The following is a 24,848-nucleotide window of genomic DNA, read 5'->3' as shown; positions in this document are numbered from 1 at the left end:
TTGCACCCACATAAATTAACCTTCATAACATTGGACCACACTATTAGTCTTTATCTCATGAAATATCCTATAGCTGTGCTAAATACAGATTTTAGGAGCATTGTTATGTGTGGGAACCTGTTTTTAGAACTGACTTTTTAATTTCCACTAAAAGCAAAACAAACTTGAACTTTTATCCATAAACAATCCATACTTATTTAGTTTACACATTTCATGATTTGATCATGTTTGTATGATATTAGGATATAATGTTGCGTGTCCTGCTTATTCAAGCATTGCATGTAAAGCTATCATTAAAAAAAAGCCACGGAAATAGTCATTTGCTTGTGAATTGTGAATAATATTCCCCAAAATCTTTCCATTAGGAGTTGGTTCATCGAGATAAGCAGCAGGTGGTGCCCGTAAAACCACCACGGCCGAAGAAGAGGGTCCAACACGATGATGTAATTAAGAGGCCAGTTCGACCTCAAACTCTAATTGTGAAAATCAATGTAGAGAACTCGGTGTAAATATGACATTTCTGTTTGTTTCATTGTATGTTCAGAAGGTTACACCAGATCTGTATGGAGCACTGAGACTGTTTTAATCTTTTGCTATTTTCAGAAGCTCCAGGTAGGACACGTGCTACATGTACGTCATCGTTTATTTGCTTATTCTGTTTTCATTGCACTTCACACATTTTACTTTTATCGCTACATAACTTACCTCAGTCGAGCATAAGAACTTCAAATGCTTTTTTGAATTTTCAATGTTTCGACTCAGTCTTTGTATGCAAAAATTGAAAATGTGCATAAAAGCAGGCGGATGGCAACTTATCATGTGATCAGGCTCCTCGAACAGTTGCAAAGTAGGAGGCCCACCATGGAAAATAAATTAAAACCCGACTATTTTGTCTCCAACTCATTGCCTGTGAGCACTTGTTTTCTGTCACGGAAAACAAACATTGTGCCCTCTATAATGAACTGCCTCCACATTTATTGTTTTAAAGGTCTAGTGTGTAGGATTTAGCGACATCTAGTGGTGAGATTGCAATCAACGGAAATTTCTCCCGTGAGCCGAGCGTGTAGTAGAATGACATTGGCCGACCTATAACCTTCTAGTCTTAAGGTAACGAAAAAGAAAACAATCCTTATTTTCAGGTTATTATAATAGTAATTAATAATATATTGTTCTTATGAATACTACACATTGTACCTTTAAGGACTAATTTACTGTGTGACATACCATCAGAGCTTTACTTCCTTCAATTGATACTTAACATAAACTGTTGTGTCATTATCATCATCATTATTGTGTCCACTCTCTATCTGAACCTTGCATGCTCGATGGGTTGATTACCTATTACATTTCCCCACATGCACTTACAGAGGAATTCAATACGATATTGAGGAGGGCTCTTTGCCACAGAATCGCCATTTTTAGCTCTTTGATTATGTGCATTTACAATGTGATTGGTCTCACGGATGACGACAAAGTTTAGCTGAAGAGACAAAGGTAGTCAGGCTCGGCAGATTGCCCTCTTCATGTGATATTAATGGAAACCGATGAGGTGTCTTTTGACATTCTTTCATCTTGTCAAGGACATACCACATTGTATTATATATGCTATCCTATTATGTGTGTTTGAGTGTGGATGTATTCCTATTTTGATTCCTTTTCACACCCAGTTTCACAGTTTCAACTCATTCACACTTGAGAGCTGACATGAAAAACAGCATCATCACCATGGTCAGCTTCACTACAGCAGTCTGGTGTTCAGTGCCTTGCTCAAGGGTACATTCAAGTTGGTCACTGAGATTAAATATCTTCCCACTTTTGTTTTGTTTTGTTTGGCTCTTCTGTGCGGCTCATCTGTGATGATCCTCATGAGGTAAATTAGGCATTTGGGGAGGGGAAAAGGCAATTGATGTTTTGGAGCATCCTCAAATCATTGATTAGAGAATCAATGGAGAACACGATGAATAGCAATCACTTGCCTTTCTTTCAGGAGAAGCTCAAAGCTACTGAAGGAGACAGAGGTGTAATGGAATACTGATTTTTGCATCGGCCTATAAGCCTTAATCACTTTTTAAAGTATTTGTTTATCTCATGTTTGGAGTTTGAATGTAATGCTACAGCCAGCAGTTGGTTAGCTGAGCTTAGCTTTGTATAAATACTGGGAGCGGGGGAAACTGGATTTTTGTTAGGTTGTAACCAACTGAGTCTTCGGGGAAGTCAGAGTGAGTTCTGTAAGGTCCGTTACTTGTTGTTTTTACACTTGATTTTTTGGTAGAAAGGGTTTTGTTTTTTAGTAAATGAATTGTATGCCCAGGCATTTCCTTCCAAATGTGTTTGGATTAGAATCAGAATAAGGTTTGCTGTCAGGCTTCATTTTGCCATACAAGGTGCATGCAATAAACAGAGGAAATACAAATAAAAGAAAATATATATATATATATAATATAAATATAGAATAGAAAAATCTGATGAAAATATAAATATATGAAAATATGTACAGTATAACTTTTTTTTTTTAAATGAAGCTGTACAGTTTTCTGGTATCGGGGTGTCCCTAACATAAAATATATGGAGCAAAATCTGATTGGTAAAGTCTTGCATATCGTCTACTGAATTTTTTACTGTTTCGGTTATATGTATACTTTAGGTTAACTGTTTTGGTTATATATACATGAAAAAAGGTTAAAAAAAAAAATACTTGTGAATGTTGTTAAACTGTTATAATAATGGACAGGATAATGGACAGACAGCCTGTTTGTTGTGTATACTGGAAACATTTTCTTGGAGGCAGGATTGTACTGATGGGGGAGTAAAAGGGCTGAAGCTGTTTTCATTTCTTATCTTATTTTTATGCCAATTTCTGTTATTTCAAAAGTTACTTCTCACTAGTTCACTGAGGAAACACTATCAAAGTAAGAGCAACATTTGATCAAATCTCGCTGGCCTTTGGGTTTTAACAGAGCAGGAAACAGTAATAGTAATAACAAGAAAACAATCTTTGTGAAAAGCTTCATAATTGGCTAAAAGCACTCTTCAACAAAGAGGCATATTGAACTAATGTTTACAGTTCAACTCACAGTACAGTATACAGCTACATTGTGAATAGCACCAACAGCATCAGTAACCGCCTAAGCAGTGCACTGGTTTCAGCCACTGTATCTATAACTGTGTCGTTGCTTATAGACATGAGGATTTCCTTCTCTGTGCACATTTACATGAATTAGGCAGTAGGCCAGATTTGTTGGAGTGAGACCTCATGGCGTCCGTCATTGTCATGGTCATTATCATTTTTCTGCATGAGTATTATACAGTGGTGATTTACTCCTTTACTATACCCACCTCTGAGCAAACAATGCATATTGGTTCATCAAGTACTGTCATATACTGCTCTTTCTTACAATATGTAACTTTAATTCATATTGTTTCCCCTGTTATCCTCTTTACCTGTCCCTGTAGTCATGGCCTCCTCATTGCAAATGTCGGGCTCATCATTTTCATCAGGAGCAGTCTTATCTGCTGCTCCCAAGCTACAAAGACAAATTAAGAGTCATATTACTGCATACTTCAATATCAATATCAGTATTATATATCAATATTTGCATAATATTTGCAAAGTCTATGGATCGCCATATTTTGGGTGATATAAAAAGGGTAATATTTTAATTCAATTTAATATTTTGCTTGGGAATAGGTTGACAACGCTACAACGATATTAATCAAGGCTACAACGTTAGCCGAATAGTTACGTTGCTAATCATTAGGCCTTTGTCTCTCTTTACCAGTTGCCACTTGTGTTTGTACTCTTGAAAATAAATCGGTAAGCTTGGCACATTTGGCAGCATCCTCCTCCAATGCTTTTCTTTTTTTCAACCTGGCTTGTTCAGCCCCTCCTGCCCTCTTCCTCCCGTCCATCCTCCCTGACGCGTATCGTTGAGGTCGGGCCGGCCCAGCTATCGGTAGCCTATCTGAGAAAACGTTTTGGAAAAGACGGGCTACGGACCGAACCAACTCTATTTGGGAGGGGAGAACTTCCTCGCATGGTACAACCCAACAACCCATGCAGACGCTGCGGTGTCAGAATGCGGAACGTGTGTAGCTCACTTTAAGAGAAGATGGACTAACTTGACAAATGTCAACAAATAAAATTCTCGACCGGCCCAGAAGTGAAGCGGCCCACCGGGAACTCTCCCGATTCTCCCGATTATCCACCCTGGGCCTGGCTAAAAGCATATGCTCTTTTACCAAACTTTACAAAAGTTGTCAAGGCTCCTTCAGGTCTACATCAGCCCGTGAAAAACAACCCACTTATCAGCAGATCTTTCCATCCCAACCGCAAATGTCTGCACTTAACTAGAAAATATGTTTTATACGGAACAGGTAGTAGGAACAAAACATGCTGTTGTCCATTTAACTTGTGCATCTCAATGTTCCCGTTAGTTTTGTGTGTGTTTATCACTGTCCTCTGTTAACCATTTATTCTTTAATGAAAATGGTAAGTAACAAGAGTTTTAAAAGTTTTAAAAGTTTAGTTGATGTTGGCTGGTACAGAATTAAAGCTTGGCTTTGATCAGCAGGACAAAAATGACATCACTGGTGACGATGATATACAACTAAGAAGTGATTAAAACCAACCATATTGACAGTGTGCAAAACATGTAGTTTGAGGCCAGCACATTAAACTGTATCAAGCATCTACTAGTTAGTTGTCAGCTGTACTGAACAGCAAATTGCAGACATCTGGCACTATGATTCAGATAGTACTCAGCCCAATTAATCCAATTATAGGACGGTCCATGCCTACTCTAATCATACAGAGAATCAGACCTAATACTGAATCATTCTCATAATTGTAACGCCGCCAACATTTTCAGATTCATATGGTAATTTTTGAATATGTTGATTAGAACTTGTTGTTACATTTTTGTCAGAAGGCTTCTATTAAGGTGGCGATTCATTGTCGGAGTGAATTGGAGATAGTGTATGTACTAAATGATCCACAATTCAGAAAACTTTCTTTCTGTGTCATAAAAAAACTGGAAATTCTCCACACATAAACTGAATAAAAACTAGAACAAGTTACAAAGTATTTTTTAGATGTCGGGCAACAAATGGGAAAAACTGTATGCTCAAAGGGCAAAATATTACACCCAATATAAATATTACATCCAAAGGATCGAAAATGAACGGCGAGAATCAGAAATGTGAAACCAGAATTTGAATCGTTGACTTACACAGAGCACAGACGTCTAACCTCTGTTGAATGAGCTGCAGCACATGTCATTACTGTATGTAATGTCTGTGTTTCCTCGTGGCCACCCATCAGCAGCAACAACGGCCAGCTACATCTAAAGGCGACATGTTCAGTTACACCCTCGCGGAGACAAACCGAGTAAAAGAATGAAAGAGATACATCTCTGTGTAGTACTGGGCCTGAGCAGAGCCAATCAGTCATGGTTGAACTGTGCTATGACTTCAATTCCAGTGAAAGGAAACTCATCCTGCTATCTCATTTGAACAATACAATAGAGAGGCCCACTGGGACTCTGTTTATTTCATCCTGGTAAAATGGAGAAAGGCAACATTTTTGTGATGATTTTTTCAACAAAGAAATACACGCTACTCTATGAATTAGTATGTGCAAAGACCACACATGTCTACACATACAGGTTTTTACTTAGTTTGTTACGTTTTATATAATAAACACCAGTAAAAAAACAATAACAAAAATGTATACAATTAATACAGAAATAACAGGATCTTTTTACAACAACATCTTGATGGCATAAATAAAAGGATATATGTCTGTATTTAAATTTAGTTGAATGTATACAAGAGCACATACATTGTTTTTACATTCAGTTAAACTCCTGAATTCAAATATTCTAAATTATGAGGAATACAAACTTTTACTCACTGTATGAAAGCGTCACAATTATATTCTGTATCTACTTGTTCCATTATTTGAAATGTTAAAACCCAAGACACTGTGCCTTTTTGATTAACCTTTTACTTTTTAGACACATTTCCTCATTCCCTCAAATGCAGCTTAACATTTCCTGGGATGTTGTAGGAAATGGCAATTCACTATTAGCTCACATCTAAAGTGTTATTCAGTCTTCAAGTTTTCCCTCTTGATGAAACTCGTAACAACTGAACTGAGAAATTCAACCTTTTTGTGAATTAGCATTTACAAAGACACATGCTGCGCTGTATGCACAGAGATGAAATTGTGACGTTCACGAAAGCACAGAAGCGTGTGACTCTGGAAGATCTAATTATAGGTGGATGAGGTATGTGTTAATGTGTCACTCAAGAACGGACAGAAGACATTTGCCTTCTTTAGCGGGCTGAATAGTAACTGAAAGTAGTCTCTTGTTTGGATTTAATCAGTCATATTATGATACCTCCAAAAAAGTTCCAGTCCACTGATCTAAATCTTAAATCATTGTGCTAAATATGAAAAAAAATAGGGTTACAGAATAACCAAGCAAGAAATACAATAGAGAACACAGATATGTTTGCATGATGCACATGCATTCGGTTCTAGCACAATGCATTAAAACAGAAATTAATGGAGACAAACAAATTTCAACATACACATCCATGATTCAAACACCCTCCATTAAACATGAACCATCAACACTCAAATATCCGCCTATAGATTTGAATTGCCTTTGTTTGGCTTTGATTAATATGCAGGAGCATGCTGTTCCATAAGGAGATCCCAGTATAGAATAATTAGCTTCTTGCTTTTTCATTTTGGACATGAGGAAAACTACATGACATAGTGCTTGCTATTGTGTTACATTTATATTTTATTTCAACATTTCAGTTGTGTAATTTTATCTTCAGTGGGTCTGCTCCTGCTTCATTTTTACTAGTCAAATATGTGTCCTCGTAGGAGCATTGAACCTGTATCTGATAACAATATGCATTTTGTTTTTAAGTTTATGGGAAAGTCTCCCGTACCATCCGGTGCAGATAAAACACACACACACACACACACACACACACACACACACACACACACACACACACACACACACACACACACACACAGCAAAAGTGGTATGGCCCTGAAACAACAGCAACTCAGGACAGTACTTTTCTGTCTGTCAATCACTCTGCATGTCACAGTTCAGCTTCCATTTTCTTCTGCCATTCTGTTCACCTGTTTGGCACATTCATCTCAGCCTATTCTTTACACCTGTTGGTCATATGTCGTCAGCTCTATCACACTCACCTGCTGTAGTGATAGCGGTCAACACCGCGCTGGTATTCCAGAGCCTCTGGAATCCCAGCCAGAGCCCAGCTACCCGGAAGCAGCCAGAGCCTCCGGAGCCCAGCTCCCCGGTCGAGCCTCTGCAGCATCCGGTTCCGAGGATACTTGGATGCGCTTGGTCCAGAGAGTTTGCACAGCTACACACACCATTAGTACTCCATAACCTAGTATTTCCACTACTGTTTTGAATTACACTGTCATTTGCATAGCAAATAAAAGGTGTAGCACGTTGCCATCTTAGCTTCATATCTTGGCATTATAATGACTGTCCCAAATGTTGTAACTTTTGCTGATTCATTCCAATCACAACCTCATCGTGGTGCTGGAGGAAAATTCGGAGACTCATTAAAATTAGTCTTTGGTGTACCATGGAAATTGCTGCCAAATTGTCTATAATCCCATCCAACAATTGCTGCCGTATTCCAGTCTGGACCAACGTTGCCATCCATAGAGCCATGCTGCTAGCATGACTTAACGTGTATAGAACGATGCACCAAAAACAGCATATCAAACTAAAAGTAGTACTAAAGCTTTGGACACGTTTTTTTTAGCACTTGATGATGTTTTTAAGTTTGAAAACAAGGTGTTCAGATGCAGCTGATGTATTGTACCACCTTCAAGTTTGAAAATATCGACCAGTGCTAAAAAAAAAGAAGACTATCTTGCCCACTTATCCTGGTGCCTATCCCATTTTTAAACTGGGCGAGAGGCAGCGTATACTCCGAACACGTTGGCAGTCACGTAAAGCTGACACATAGACACAGCAATCACACCTTCAGATTCTAGTTCACCTGAGCTACATGTATTTGGAGTGGTGGGAGGAAACTGGAGCACTCAGGACACCCATGCATTCATTGGATCGTTCCCCTTTCTCGTTAGATAATTCAAATCCTTTTTTTGTCTACTTTTTTACAAGAAAGTAATCTGCAATCCCAAGTCTCCCTTTCATTATTGTTATCAAGTGTTTTCACTTGACAGTAATTCTCCCTTTCACAGGACACGAGCCTGCATGTTTATTTGACCTTCTGTGAGAACGGCTTTTTCATGTCCATCCTCCGATCTACAGAAAGTGGCTCCATTGTCTCCGATCTTTTCACGGCTGAGGTCTCTCATAATGATATGGTGTGATGGATTTTCCCTAAGCCATGGGTTCTTAGCTGGCTGTGAAAGAATAATTGCGTGGATCTGTTTTGTTCTCTATCCTGTTGATAGATTACCAATCCCTTCCCATTGGGTTTTCTCTGTCCCTTATAATGGCTCCTCCTCAGATTTCTCTTTCAGATTTCCTCTGTGGTTGAGGGCATTGACTGGAGTGGAACGGACCTGGAAAGGGACATATATGGTAACTGAGCTACTCTCACATCCGGTTGCATTTGAACGTCACAGTCTGCTCACCACAATGTGCCACTCAGCATGAGAACATATTTTATTTTTTTTCTCCCAGGGCATGCAACTGCGAATGCTATCTGTACAAATATAACACAACCCTGCGTGATTACTTCTGCTTTAGCTTTTACTTTCTCTGAACTCTAACACACCTTTAAAAAAGGATAGGTCGTCTCTGTGTCAGTTTAGACGTGCCCCTCTTTGGTCTCAATTATTGTCTGATGGGATTTCTAATGGTACCTCGTGTCACAGTGAGTTTTTTTGGCACATTTTTATCACACACAGCTATCACTGCAGCTGACAGGAGCGAAATGAGAAAGGTGGGATCACCTGTCAAATGCATTTAATAACATCAGCCTGAGGTTATCAAAGGGTTTTATAGCAAAATGCCACATGGTAAAGGTACAACTGTGTGTGTGTGTGTGTGTGTGTGTGTGTATATGATGTAAAGTGACTGTGAATAGATAGAAGAGTGAAAATAGGTTTCATATAACCTGTAGCACTATCCAATTATTGCCTGAGAGTGACACTTAAAGCCATGTACTTTAAAACGGCAAATGTATGTTGGCCGAAATAAATGGATTTAATTCATATTGAAACACTGTGGAGACAAGTTCATGGCATTTTAGTAAGTTGGAAGTCTGCGTGCAACGCTCTATCAATGAAGTAGAAAGCGGTTGTCTGAATATGTGCCTCGTATACCGTAAAATTTGGGCTACTTTTTTTTTCTCAACTTTGACCCGTGCGGTTTAAATATCGAGAGTGTGTTTTCCCGATTCTAAATTTAGCAGCAGTTGCAGGGACATGCGGTACTAAATTCACATGAAATATTCCCAAATCCCCTTCACGAGTGATCTCACTGTAAAACAGGGTCCTCTCAGCAGCAGCAGCAGCAGCCAAGCTCCCTGCTGTCCTCCCCGCACCGCTGCGCCTCTCACCCCGCAACCCGGCTTGGCTCTCTGCCGGCACCCACCAACGATGCCACCACGCTCTGACGGCGAGGGAACCCATGCCTTTCCCACCACCACTAGCGAGTGGAGGTGGGAGAGGCAGGGGCGAGCGCTAGCTACCACACCTATTATTGTGGCTGCCCGACAAGGGCAGTAGCAGCAGCAGCGGTAGCAGCAGCAGCGGTAGCAGCAGCAGCAGCGGTAGGTAGCAGCAGCGGTAGGTAGCAGCAGCAGCGGCAGCAGCAGCAGCGGTAGGTAGCAGCAGCAGCGGTAGGTAGCAGCAGCGGTAGCAGCAGCAGCGGTAGCAGCAGCAGCGGTAGCAGCAGCAGCGGTAGGTAGCAGCAGCAGCGGTAGCAGCAGCAGCGGTAGATAGCAGCAGCAGCGGTAGGTAGCAGCAGCGGTAGCAGCAGCAGCTGTAGCAGCAGCAGCGGTAGGTAGCAGCAGCAGCAGCAGCGGTAGCAGCAGCAGCGGTAGGTAGCAGCAGCAGCGGTAGGTAGCAGCAGCAGCGGTAGGTAGCAGCAGCAGCGGTAGCAGCAGCAGCGGTAGGTAGCAGCAGCAGCGGTAGCAGCAGCAGCGGTATAAAAGGGTGCGCCTTATAACCCGCATTTTACGGTACTGGGCCGTACTGGTAAACATGGACAGCATGCTAACTTGAGACATGAAGACAAGACAGCATTTGTGGCACTTCGTATCCATTTGATTGAAAGGTGTTCAGATGCAGCTGATGTATTCTACTTCCTCAGCCCATTTCATATAACATGTAGTTGTGGCTTAGATCAAAAGTGAATATTTTTTTTAAGAAGTAATTTAAAAACAAATAGATTGTGTTTTACGGAGAAGAATTATTTAACATTTTACTGTACCATATTATAATGCATGTATCCTTCCCTCTGTATTTATCATGCTACAACCGATTATTTCTGCCGTCAACATAAACCACTCTGAGGACTGAATCCACATACGTCATACACTCATTAATTGCAGTTCAATAAAAAATCTAACTTCATTCACATTTGACCAAGTTAATATGGATGTCCAGTAAATCGCTGAGTAATCTTGAGTATTCTTCAAAAAGCACTCATCACACTCCTAGCAAACATTTGAATGCACATCGATTCACTTGACATACAAATAAAGGCCTCATGTTTACATCTTGTTGGCTGTCTTGTCTTGTGTTTTGTTTAGGAATGAACTAACAACATATGGAGCATTTTTTATCTTTTGATCTATTTTTAAGCAGTGCTGAATTCCCTCGTCTGGAGTTCTGCTGTTGTTTGATGCAGAGCAGCATTGCTCGGCTGTGGATGTAACTTGAGATATAAGGAGCAGCAGAGTTTCTGCATCAACTGAAAGATATGATGCAGCTGCAGGAGCAGGGACTCTGTGTTTGTGTAATTTGTGTATGTAAAGTGCCATCATATAGAATAATCGTTATTGTACATCTGTGTCTAAGCCTTTTTTCACTGTCATTTTCTCTTGCATCAAAATCAGAAATGTACTGACAAAACAGATTACATTTGAAGGAGACATCTTGCTCATATTGTACATATATGTACATGTGCATGTAATTTCAATACACTCATGTCAACCCTTCTGATAATTATCTTGAAGCAATTGCTGAACCGGTGGATCTTATAGATCGTATAGCTGGACACTGGTCTAATGTGTTCATGTAAAGGCCAGATAGGATTAAGTTATTAAGTGCCTTTAAATGCACTTAGAGTGCTGCCAGGCGATTATCTATTATTGCAAAGGACAAGTTCAGCCCATTTTGATTGGTGCTTGTATAGAGCATGGGAATGTCTAACAAAAGTGTCTGTGATTATTTCAGTTTTTCTTTCACTGACATATCTGTAAAATCAAGACGTTTATTTGGCAGATGCTTTGGTCCAAAGCAACTTACATTTACTTAAATAAATAAAATATGACAATTCATTTTTTAACCCAGTTCATCAAAATCCCTCGTAATAGTTTAGATTTGTAACCTTTTAGCTGTGGGTATTTGGATGGCAGTGTCAGATGGAAATATCTAAACAATAATGGACTTAACTTTGTACAGACATTCGTGGTCCCTACTGACTTACCACCACAATGAGGTTGATTTCCTTCTTTTTTTTTAAAGAATTATCTCAATAGCTATTGAGTGGATAGCCAATCAATCTTCTGCAGATATCCATGGTACCCAGAGGATAAATCCTAATTACTTTGGTGATCCATCCTCTCATATAATCAGCAGGTTGACATTTGTGTCTCAGAGTAAAATGTCTCAACAAGTATTGGATGGATTACAATGTAATTTAATACAAACAATTTGTGCTGTCCCTATATAGACCCGTAGAGCCTACCTTGACCATATGTTGGATTACCCTCTGAATCTGGTGGTGTTGATCTTCATGACTTCAGTTGCACGGCAATATCTCCTATTCTAATTGACACGATTGTGCTATAAGGTTTGTTTCTCTGAAGTCCTTGCATGTCCTCAACACTGTATTATAGAGGTTTTGTTTTTAAACACTGCTTCAAATGCATTTTTTACAACCTACAGCGAAAACAAATGCAGCATTCCTGGATAGAAATAGATGGTCTTTTATTATTTGTCCCGTAAGCAGGGCAGGCTGTTTGCTCAAGGGATCGGGAATACCGTGACTTCTGGGTCCAACATTTCCATGACTCACATTAAATGGCTGGAGCCAGTCCGATAGCTATATGGGCAAGCCTGTCAGAGGTTGAGGGCGAAGGAAACAAAAAGACTGATAGTAAATGAAACAATAATGCATTTACAGTATTTATTATTACTTCATGTTTTGGCTGCCGATGTTTGAACACCAGCTGATGTGTGACACATGTTATAGTATGATTAATGAGCAAACCTGAGTGAGCGCACAGTGATCCGCCTTGTTGCCTTCTTTATGCCATCTTTTGATAGCATAAAGAAATTTAAAAAAGATCAATGAGGTAAATTATGTCAGTGAGTTGTGGATGAGTCATCACTGATGCAGTTCAGTACTGATTAAAAGAAGTTGCTGTTCATGGGTACTCAAGTTACTCTGGATGTTCTGGACAATTTGACAGCCCCTTCTTTGATGACAGTTAAAACAAATACAAATTCATATCTGATTTTCTTTTCTTCCTAATTTGTAATTACTTAGGAAAGTTATTATGCACATGTTGTTATTTGTATTGTTCAAGCCAGGGTGTTTTTGTGTGTCTATCAAGTGTGGTCTACGGTCTGAACTTTACACAGCTGCCTCCTTCATGACATGCTATGTAACTTCCTGTTTGGCCTAAAAAACCTGTATTGGATAGAAGCAATTGGTATAGCTTGCACAATGAAGTCAGATGTAGAGACGGTGGCTGCACTGTGACTGTGTGGCAGCATGGCATGTCATTTAAGTGACGTGATGGAATCCCCTCAGTAAATGTGATGAGGTCTTACAGGGACAACCTTTACTTTATGCGTCAGGGAAAACCACTCTTGCCCTCACATCGGGTTGTGTGAAGTCAGCCAGTGCATTCGTCTTCCTTCCTCCTCTGCTTTCTTGTACTTCCTGCTGTGGCTTAATCACAAGTTCTACGTGCAGTGTTTTGTGTTTGGCAGGTTGGTGTCTGCCTCTCACCCACTCACTAAGTCTCCAAAGGAGATTAGAGACTGGGGATCCTTCCAAACTCTCTAAATACTCTCCAGCAATTGCCCTAGATTGGGGAGCACCATTGAATACAATGATATGATGAATGTAGCTTTTGCCCCCCTTGGTGGAGGCAGCTTGGATGGGCGACGAGTCATGGTCCATGCCTACTACTCCCTATATGAATCATTTCTGTCATATTCATGTTACGTTGTTCATTCTGTACACATGACATCTATTGTTTCTGTCCATCCGGTGAGAGGGATCCTCCTCTGTTGCTCTCCTGAAGGTTTCTTCCTTTTTTTGGAAGTTTTTCCTAATCTGATGTGAGGTCCCGGGACAGATGTCGTATGTGTAATGATTGTACACACTTTGTTGCAGGCACTTGTTATTAAAGCTGTTAAATGGAGGTCAACCAGAGAGGTTTTGAATGATAGATGATTTAAATTTGGTTTATGATGAAGAGGAGGTGGATGGAAGATGCAGATTCCCTGTATTTTTTTGTACTGTCACAGTTGCATGGACTTGGTGAGGTAATGCCTGCTGCCCTCTCTTTTTCTTGGCTGCTTTTCTTCTTTTCCCACTCCCTATAGCAGTTCTACAATTAAAAAAAAGCCTTTAACTCACAGCCCCAAAGCTTTTGTAAAAAGTCTTTGTTCTGCTGCCACATCAACAGCAGCAGTGGTGGGTGGAACACATCTTAAATTATATTTCAAATGAATTATTCCTTCTCCTTGACTTAATCAGCGTGGGAGAATAAAGGTGTTAAGATTTGGCAGACTTGTCTTTTGGTAAAGCATTGTTAAAAATGAGCTTAGATGTCTATTCAGGTCGTACAGCAATGAAGACATTAATAAATGTTCTATTAGAAGAAACTTGTGAGGTTTTAAAATGTCAAAATGCACAGCATTTATTGCAATATTCATAATTGTATTTAGCGAAAAATCTGACACGGTTTTGACAAAAATAAATAGTTTTTAAGCTTTTAAACGTCTTCATACTGTCACAATGAAGTAAAATCTCAACACCCTGACTTGCCAGCGCTGTCAAAATGAATCATTTTTTACAACCAAACGTCACACAGCCGCTCACACGGCGTGAACTGAAATGTTAATTACACATCACTGAATAGCTGCTACCACATTTTATAACATTTCACCCTGTTTTCCCTCAATGCAACAATACAACGTGGCGGTATTCCACAAATAACATCACTTAAAACTTTCTTACAATGTGACCAAACTGCATCACGGGCTCCATCATCACACTTGACCACAGCACAGAATATCAAGAAAATGACAGAATGTGAAGGTTTCTTCTGTTGCGTTTGGATTAAGTCAGCGAGCTCATAGTCTAAAAGGCACTTCAGAACTCACAGCTACAACATACAGTCATTTCAATTAAACCATCAGTGCGGCGCACACAACAAGTACTGTCAAAATGCTTATCTATTTTATATTATCCCTCCAACATATATATTACTTTATCTAGCCAAAGAATCATCTAGCATTTAAACAAAATGTACACCATGTATGTAATGTACAACTATACTGACTTGAGGTAATACATTAGACCGATTTGGCCAAACCTTTAACAACATTAAAGAACGTTAATACTCTAGATTTAGATGTTGTCTATAGTGTTATTCCACATATAAGACCTGCACATTTATTTTGGAATGATAACTGGCTCCTGCTGTAGTTTGGAGGTGGGTCTACACTCCTGTTTACATTCGGGTTGTAGTGTGTGCCTTTAATGACACAATTGACAAATTAGTCACCATAATGTTGCTTTCCATGTTATACAGGCTATTTGACACACCAGAATGCTACGAAAAAAGCTCATTAGAAACTGTCACAAAGGCGGTATTACTTTTGCATTAAAATGCTTAATGCCATTACAATCTACACACACAACCTACAAAAGTGGTCGGCCTATTCTTCTTTATAGGATATTCTATATTTTCTACAATGAATTGATCATACTGATTATTATTTCCTGTGTAGCCAATGTGTTATACTGATTATTATTTCCTGTGTAGCCAAGGTGTTATACTGATTATTCCTCTGGGTTTTAGACCTCCATCATTGTCCAACAACTATTAAAAATACATATGTGAGCCACACTGTGACATGTTCCTTCATTACATGGGCGGTGTCGTTTATTTTACATTGATATCTGTATGCAGTCCTGCTGCTGTAAATATTTGCTAGTGTACCAAATCTGCGACAGAAAGTATTACACTGTAAACACATTTTACTTCAGTTCTTCAGGAACAGTTGCAAAAAAACGGCAGTGATCACCTGGTTAAGAAAATTCATTGGCCTTTTTTAAAATATATATATGTATATATTTGTGACCTATTTTAAAGACTTGTCTCCTCAGTATAGAATGCATGATCTTGGCCACACACAGGATGGGAAAGTTGTCTGGTCGGTTTTAGTCTTTTCATGGGATTTGCTAAAAATAAGAAAAATAGAGGATATTGCCAGCCTTGTCCTTCAACAATAATTACGTTAACAGTTCACTCTGATGTTACACTGTCACGCAGAGGTCTGTCGGATGTTGTTGGTTGTGTTGGAGTTGTTGTCGCTCCTCGCTGCGCTGTTCTCCATCCTGAGGGAGGAGGAGTTGAGTGGACTTCTCTTGAGGACTTTGTTAGCCAGAAGGTTGCAGGTCTTCCTGTACTGGTGACGCAGAAGCGAGTAGACAAACGGGTCACTTGCTGCCTTGCTGTAGGCCAAACATTTGGACAGCACTCCCCAGTGAGGGCTTATGGGCCCTGGGAAGAAGAGCTCTACAATTCTACCTCAAATAAAGACAAAAGAAGAAGAAAAAAGGTCACACAGTATCCATAAGCAAGACGCAAGCCAATATCTTAGATCAGAGTTAGTGGAGTGGAAGACATTTAAAGCAAATGACCCTCCCCTGGTGCTGTAAAATTGACAAAATGTCATAATTTCACTTCACTGAAATGCCACCATTGTGTTGGGGAATGTGAACTGATGGGTGTCAGTTTTGCAGCTTCCAGACTTCTCTCTGGTTAAAATAATGTGCATGACACATATTATTCCCTATTAAATTAAATGTAATAGGACATGTGCCAAAACCAACAGGAGAATTGTTTTTTCTTCAATCTGTCTGTCTGTCCGTCTTAATTGGCATGATCTCCTTCATAGAACATGTCTCACGACCATATCGCTCCTAATGTGCTTCTTTTCTATTTCCATACCACAATATTAACAGCTTCTGACAGGGTGCCACCACTAATACTGGGGCTAATACTAATGAGAGGCAGTGATACCATCACTGACTCATTGGCTATCTCCCTCTTTCCCTGCCTCTCTCCCTCTCATCTGTGGAAACGCAGTAACAAGAATGAGAAATGAGTGTAGAACCAGTGAGCTATGACATTATGAAAAGAAAGCAGTTAAAAACATTACCAGATAACAAGAAAGCATTGAAAATAATTATCTCCATCTGTATTCAAAAGATAAGGCAAGTAGAAGCACATTAGCAGCAACAAAGTAAGGCAAAGAAAGTCCTGGGAGAGTTGTTATGAGGCTAAACGAGGAAGATAATTCAAATTGATTGTGTTGCCAAGCATTGGCAAATGCTGTAGTTAAATCTCTTTTACGTTGCATGTTAAGCATTTCCTTTCAATATTGTGGGAGGATGATACTGTACATGGTGTTAAATACCTCACACATGCATTCTCACAAGCACATAAAACAACCATTAGAATTACATCTCTGCTCACCTTGTAATGACATGTGGGGTGAAGCACACCACAAATGTGCCGATGAAAGTACTGATCTTTTTGGTGGCCCTCTGTCGCCTCCGCTTTTGCTCATCCAAGCATTTCTGCCGCACACTGCCAAAGCACACAGCACCATTATCTACCCAGGAGGCATGATCAGAGACATGCAGCCATAATGAAGCAGTCCACAGAGAAAGCATGTGGGATGGACGAGAAGAAAGCAGTGAACTGTGCCCTGTTTTCTCTGAGGATTACGTTGGATTCATGTGCCTATGCCAATTATGTGAATAGAGAGACATTTAAAGTGTAAATCAGGATGGATCGCAAATGATAGATATGCACAAAAAATGATGGAAGCATTTCTGACCTTATTGAGACATGATAATGTAAACTGACCGCAGACAGGCTTGACAGAGTTCTATCCTCATCAGTGGAGAGAAGTTTTGTGTATACGGTGTGTGGTTTAAAATAGATAACAATATTTTTTTTAACAGTGTAGTAATGCAAATAATTACTCTAACCAACATATTTTATTGACACATATATATAATATATTTAATGTAAATATATATATATATTTTTCACAGATAGCTACACAATATATTGTGGAAGAATGGAAGAATGTGCATCACAGCATCCAAGGTGGCATTTCCAAATTGCTCAATTTGTCTGACCAACTGAACTAAATCCACCACCATCATTTTGGTATTCTACACTCTTGTATAGGTTGGTCACTATTTATGAAAGGGAACAGATGTAAATAAATTCTGTGAAATACAAATGCATCAAACGGACAAGTGGAGTAGACTGCATGCATCTCTATGATCGTTTACCTGGGGTGGATATCCACAAGCAGCATCAACGTCTGCATGGTGATCACGTCGATGCGTTTACAGTGAAACCTGGCAACTTTCAGCACTTTCCAGTACGTTACACATAACACGATTAGCGTGAGGAGGAACGTAAGAGAGTGCAAAGCCACCGTGAACATGATGAACTGCGTACCGGCTCCCTTCGCCCTGACATTGCAGAGAGTGCATGATGCGTAAAGGTGATGGTACCCGACCCAGGAGCGGTAGGTGGCCACTGTCGAGAAGCAAAGTGAGTGGATCCACGTGTATGCCAGCGCTACCACTGCGTCCCGGTGCCGTATTCTCGAGTGGTAGCTCAGAGGGAACACCACCGCCACCCATCTATCGATGCTGAGAGCTGCCATGCTCAGCATGGAGTTAGTGGTGAGAAAAGTGTCGAGGAAACCCACAAATTGGCAGAAGCCGCTGCCTCCGGGGTAGCCCGTGGTGATGAGCCCGACCAGAGTTAGTGGCATGTTTGACACGCTGAGCAACAGGTTGCAAAACGTCAAGTTGAGAATAAAAAGACCGGGTACCTGTTTGCGGATCTCCGGGTTGTACAGAAAGCAGATCAGGACCACAACGTTGGACAGCAGCGACACGATAATAATCCCCACAACCAAAACGGAGGCAACTATGTCCGCTGCGTCCATGGTGCTTCCCCTGAAATATCCTGACTGTTGAAGAGTGCATCCACCGTCCCGATGTGCACTGTCATAGTGAGTTGCTGCCACAACATATATGAGTCCAATACATTGCCATGCTTAACCTCCCGATGTTTCCAAATGTCAATAAACGAAGCGGTCCCTCCAAAGCCGTCCAAGATCAAGTCGCAGGGAAGTCATAGAGAAAGAATGCTCACCTGATCATAATTAGAACATTTGGAAGGCATTTTCATGGGAATGGGGTCACAGCAGGAGGCTTTTTTTCCCCGACAGGCAATGCAGTATAGTTTTCGAGCCCCCTTCTTGCCTTTGGTCTCACAGCTCAAGGTTTCCTGGCTGCGCAATTGCGCATTGCCACGCTGCTCTGAAAGGGACATGAAAGTACTTCAAGCTTTCGGGCTCTGTAGCTATTTATATTGTCTTCTCTCTCAGAGTCTATAGCACGTCGGTACACCCATGTTCAAAAATAGATTCTTAGAGCAAAAAATAGAAGCGCCACGCACAATTGCGTGGTTTGTGTGAGGCTGATGTCACACGCATCACGTTGAACACAGTTTTTGGCAATGAGATGATTCGTGCAAGTAATACCATAACATAATCAAGTTCATCCCTATTAAAATCGTGCAGTGTAATTCGTTAGTATGTGTTGTTATTTCGCAAATCAGTGTCTGACTATACAATCACCGTCAACACTTTATATAATACAATTTCTCAGCAAAAATGTACAGAGCTTCATCAGTGTGTGCTCAAAGCCTTATATGGACACGGTGTTGCTGGACTACCATATTCAGAGGATTAGTTGAGCAGGAGGAAACCACCGCCTCTGGTTTACAGCACACTTTGTGTGTACAGCCTCTGGCCTTAGGGACCAGATACTGTGGTTTTTGGCCCATGGCAAACATGCGGATGCTAGTGTGTGTGTGTGTGTGTGTGTGTGTGTGTGTGTGTGTGTGTGTGTGTGTGTGTGTGTGTGTGTGTGTGTGTGTGTGTGTGTGTGTGTGTGTTTTGTCAGCAATATGTGCACCAGAGGAATTGGCAATAATGACCAATTCTGCTGTCATTTCTGCAGAAGTAAAGGTCAGAAGAATAAGGGTCACACGGTCAAAATTATTCCGCGGTGAAGAGGTATTCAGTTAAAGTCCTGCATTAACATTTTTACATTACATGCATAGCTGAAGCAAGTATTATGAGCAAAATGTGCTAATGCAGAAAAATGCCCCCTGCAATGGGGAAAAGCCCCACCTGCTGGCAGCAGAATGTGGGGCTGATGCCTGATTATCTTACATATTCATCAATCAATATCCTTTTGGATTAATGCATGGCATAAATCATGCGGTTATTTATCATATTTAGTCAGTGGCTGCAAATAATGATATATAAATGGTGTTTGGAATGCGTTTGGTTCCAGGGGTTGCTAAACTTGGGTAGACCTACATCCGGATAGACTCATGCTGCAATGTAAAGTGCTGAATGTGGTAAAGCAACAATGCGCATGCTCAAAGGATGAAAACGAAAGCGGGAAGGCACGCACATCTTCACCTGTTGCCCAGCTGCTGTTTGATTGGCTGTTTGTCAATACTGTTGTCATCATTGGCCCGTGGTTTGGCTAGGCAGCAAGGTAACGTTAACTGCGCTCACCATACACGATGTGAACAGCGTGCTTATGTTTTTGAATAAACAATTAAAAGGTTGCCTTTAGAGCAAATAAGCTCAATAGTAAACATTGCGGCGCCCACCAGCTGCGGGATATTACGGTCGTTAGCAGAGAAGGATAATGTCTGGGTCAACAGACTTTCAGGATCTCAAGCATCATCTTTCCGAGAGGTTTTCCAAACTTGAAAGCAGCAAAACAACGTGGGGAAACTGAGAGAAGTAGCTAACAAGCTAACAGCTTAACTGACCCAAACTGGCAGCACATACACACGGGGAACTAAGCAGTATAACAACACGTTGATAACAGGTAACCCCAGTGGGGATTATACCCCTGTGAAACTGTGTGAAAACAAAAGGTCTTTTCCACCTAAAACGCCACATGTTAACACTATATCTATTATTACTGTTATAGCAGCTTTACTGTCTGAGCAGCATCTTAATGTTGCAGCAAATGGAGATAATGAAATATATCTAAAGCAGTGAATCATATTTTATAAACTAAGTGAACATACATGTTGTGTGAAAAATCTTATTTTCCAAAGTAAAGTCTAACTATGTTGTGAACAGAATGAAGTGGAGTAAAAAGTACAACATTCTCTGATTTGAAGTAACATAAACATAACATAGTATAGTCAATATTGCACTTAAGAACCCGACAGTACATCAATGTATTTCACCTCTGATGATAATAATGCATCATGTTGCTCCGTTGATGCTACTACAGTTCATTATTTTCATCCATTCATCGTATACACATTCTCAAGCAAGCAGTGGACAGTGTAGTAAGAATATACTTTTCTGTGAATTGCCTCAATCTAAATCTTCTCCACTGATCAAGTGTTCCAGGAGATGAGAACAAACTAAACTTGTATTTGAATCAGGTCTGGTGTCATGTCTGAGATCGTTCTGCTGATGGGAGAGACGTACTGTACATGATTCACTGTCATCCTGTAGATCTGTGGTAGTGGGATCTACACTGTAAACAAAACAGAACATACAACAAGATTAATGCTTTTTATGAGAAGACTGTGATATATGACCTTTATAATATATTAGTAATATAGTTTCTACTTTCACCTATTCGTTGAATACAGAATAGACTCATTTACCACTGTCACAGACGACCATGCATTTCAGCTTTTTAAAAATTTCAATTAACATGCTCAATGAGACGCCCTAGTAAGGATGAAAGTTAAAATTACTCATTTGCAAAAAGTGATTTGCCTCAGATTAGTTTTAGGACCAAAATCATGGATGTGATCTATGTGCTTAATTGAAAGAGTGCTCTTCTCTGTCCGGCTATAAGGATAAGAGAAACCAGTCTATTTGTTATAACAGTGGTCACATGTTCAGCTGTCTAGCTGTCTTATAAATTATCAGTCATGAAAAATTGCCAATAATGGCTGCGCAGATTTTTAATTAATTCCCCAGAGAGAGAGAGAGAGACAGAGAGAGAGAGAGAGAGAGAGAGAGAGAGAGGCTTTTCACTTCTGCCCTTTTCACAAAGTAAAGGAACAGACGATGAAACTATGATTTTTTTCTTTTAACGAAGCATCAACTCTCTGTAGTCCTCCCCTAAATAGGATAAAGTTGAACTTCATTTGCTTGCAGACTTTGAGTTAATGAGGTGAAAGGTTACAGCTACACATGGCCATACATATAATCTTTTGCAAAACCGTGTACGTTTTTTCACAATTTACATTTACAGCAAATGTATTTTCTTCTCAATGAACCCAGAAGTGATTTATATTATGCATTCTTGTTTTATAAACTTTGGTGAACTATATTTCCCCACTGTTCTTTTTTTTCAAATACAATTTTGTAATTTCTGCTTTGTTTGATAGTGAGAGAGCCGGAAAGGCAGGAGAGAGAGATGGGAATGATGACAGCAAAGGGCCCTGAATGGGCGGGACTTGAACTTGGGCCGCTGCGGTAAGGACTCAACCTTAAGTGCTCTACCAGCTACCTACTATTCTACATGAATGATAAAAAAAATATAACAAGAGACTGTTTGCAGCTAAGTCTACTAATGGGCTTTCATTCATTGATACTACAATGGCTCAGTTCAGGTTGTGTTTGCTTGGCATTGCCAGGAAGCTATGGCTGCATTATTGTTTGCTATTTCTCAGTTTGGCATTGCTGCTGTTGCTGTTCAGATAAATTAGGATGTGCATTACATGTTGGAGTTCATGGCTTCTGCATGCAGGCAATGTTGTGCTGCTGGCTGTTCAGTTCACTATCCTGCGAAATTTTAATCTATTCATTTTAAGGGTTTATTCATTTGCATTTGGTATGAATCCAAAAAATTAAGTTAATTTATTGTGGCGTTGTCTAGCAAGTGCTTACTTAGTTGCAAATGTCTGTCTGGGTTGCTCAGTTTGGGGCATTTTCTCCCCTGGTGTTGTGTGGCGGTTTTCATGCAATCTCTGACTGAATTAGATTTGTTTGTCTGCTTGGTGACAGCAGAATAAGCTGTAAACACAAAACTGACATATTATATGACTTTATGAATTTGTTGTGGCAAACATGTCAGAAATAAAAAGTTAATATGGACATTTTTACTCTCCCTTCAGCTCTGTTTTGGGCTGCATCGAAACCTGAAACAAATGTTGTACCTCCACCTGCTCAATCTTCCACTGTAGTTGTTAACTTTGTCTGTCTGTAGTTTGGTGCTGGTTAGGCAGTGCACATCCTGCTGGTGCTGGAAATGTAGCAAAAGAGAGAAGAAAACTCTTCCCCTGTTTTGTCTTTTGATGCCTTTTCAAAACTGTTTGAACAAACAAAAAATACAGGGTAGTCAAGTTGAAAGCAAGGCTGTGTTTCTTGGTTCCTGAAGACATTTGAGTAGTTTCCATGGGCCAGCGAGCGCAGAACATTCTTAAGAACAAATCATTTGAGCCTGCACTCAAGAACAAATTGTAGTCAGAGGCATTTTTCGGCAAATAAACATGCCGCATATGAATATATGTGAATGCATACAAATGTCACAAATGAAATGACACAAATGACTATATGAACATCTGTTTATTGAACTTTAACAAAATTGCAAAGTGCAACAACAAACAAATCTTTTTAGTCCAGTGCTTCTTTAATGTGTCTTGTCCATATATTGAAGCAATAACGATAACAAATAATAAATAATACATTTTTAATGTGGCCACATATTAAGAATACGTTTTATTTTATTAAGAATAAAATAAAATGTTTTATTAAGAATTAAGAACGTAAGTGCCTGCTCTGCATGTCATGCACTCCGTAGCATCACAGCCGAGGCGAAACCATGGGTATTTATTTATTTTTTTGTCCGTGAACTTACATTTACGTTTCGGCATGGCTGCAGATGTCATGTGCTGTTGTAAACAATGCAACTAGTGGAGGTGGCAAGGTGCTCAGTGATGCTAGGTGGCGAAGTATCGTACAAAAGGCGCAAAATGGTCGTATTTGGAGGATAATTATCGTGCATCTGGCAACACTGAGATCGGTCGACCAATGACAGTTCTCTCTCCAGTCAGAGCTTGCGCAAGAAGGTGGAACGTAAGGGAGATACCATTTCCAAAACTTGTACGGGCGTAATAACTAGTTTGTGAAAGACCCAGAGAAACACAAATATCCAACGAGGCAAAATCCCGGACGTTTTTGGAATCCCTGCCGGACGCATTTTTTAGGTCTCGAAAAGAGGACATGTCCGGGAAAAAGAGGACGTCTGGTCACCCTAGTGTATATTAAGAGTTGACAGATATCGTCAAAGGAAGACATTCTATCTAAGATTTATGTCCTTGTAGAAAATAATGACCACAATAATTAACAGTTAGGGAAACACACATAGATTTGAAGTGTGTGTCTCAGATAATAATGGAATAAAACCAGCCAGCTTCAGAAACATGCATTAAGGTCCTGACATGTACCATCATGATCCCTCATTAGGACTCCCTGCTTAAATAATAACAAAAGAACAAGTTAGTTATTGAAACATCCTCATGAGCAAAGTAAAGCAATACTAGCATACAGTACATGTGTGATGCAGACAGCAGTGCTAGCAATAGATGACTTGGGCCTTGGGCTAAATAAACACACGCTTGGCTACAGCCCCAACTGGCTCATGCACAACTTCAGAGTCTGTCTTTTCGTATTATTCTTTGTTTGTTTAGTGCTTGGACAGCCGTCTCACTTCTGTAGAGTAAGCTTCACATCCACGCCAAGCTGCTCATCCTATGTCATGATTCATACTTTATTACGTCAGTTTGAGGACTCAGAGGAGCGACGGCTAAATTATAAGAATGTTTGTGCATTTTCATCTCTTGGGGGAATGTTATGCAGTAAAAGCAGTCTGTGAAGGTACTAGTAGCACACTAACTAGTTAAATACATTTGACCAACTTAAGTAAAAATAAATCAAGGGCTCTCTGTGGGTCCCTTTTTTTTGCAGTATATACAACTATATCGTACAGACACTCATACATATTATGTCATTGTTGCTGCTCTGAGTTAAAGACATGATGTTTCCTTCATTTACAGATACAAGATGTACCTTTTCCCAGCCTAATTTGAGTATTTCGTATTTTCTCTCTTTTATGCTTCTTATGCTGTTGTTGATTTCACACTTGTTACACCTCCGAAGTGCAGGACCGACGGGCTTAATTACCTGTCAATGCCCTTTTCATTCGTCTAACAAAAGGAGG

At 40.0% G+C, this 24,848-nt stretch overlaps 1 protein-coding gene across 1 annotated transcript; it reads right to left on the bottom strand.

Annotated features, from left to right (window-relative positions):
• Positions 1 to 15,784: 15,784 nt before the first annotated feature.
• LOC306746562 (G-protein coupled receptor 26-like) lies at positions 15,785 to 18,505 on the bottom strand (the record flags this gene model as incomplete). Its single annotated transcript, XM_079229489.1, has 3 exons — positions 15,785 to 16,046; positions 17,002 to 17,115; positions 17,835 to 18,505. The coding sequence occupies 3 exons, from the start codon at positions 18,503 to 18,505 to the stop codon at positions 15,785 to 15,787; spliced, it is 1,047 nt and encodes a 348-aa protein (XP_079085615.1).
• Positions 18,506 to 24,848: the final 6,343 nt, after the last annotated feature.

The sequence above is a fragment of the Taurulus bubalis genome (genome assembly GCF_910589615.1).
Source record: "Taurulus bubalis genome assembly, chromosome: 14".
NCBI classification, from domain to species: domain Eukaryota; kingdom Metazoa; phylum Chordata; class Actinopteri; order Perciformes; family Cottidae; genus Taurulus; species Taurulus bubalis.
The sequence above is the reverse complement of the archived record's forward strand: the minus strand, read 5'-3'. Positions and strand labels throughout refer to the sequence as shown.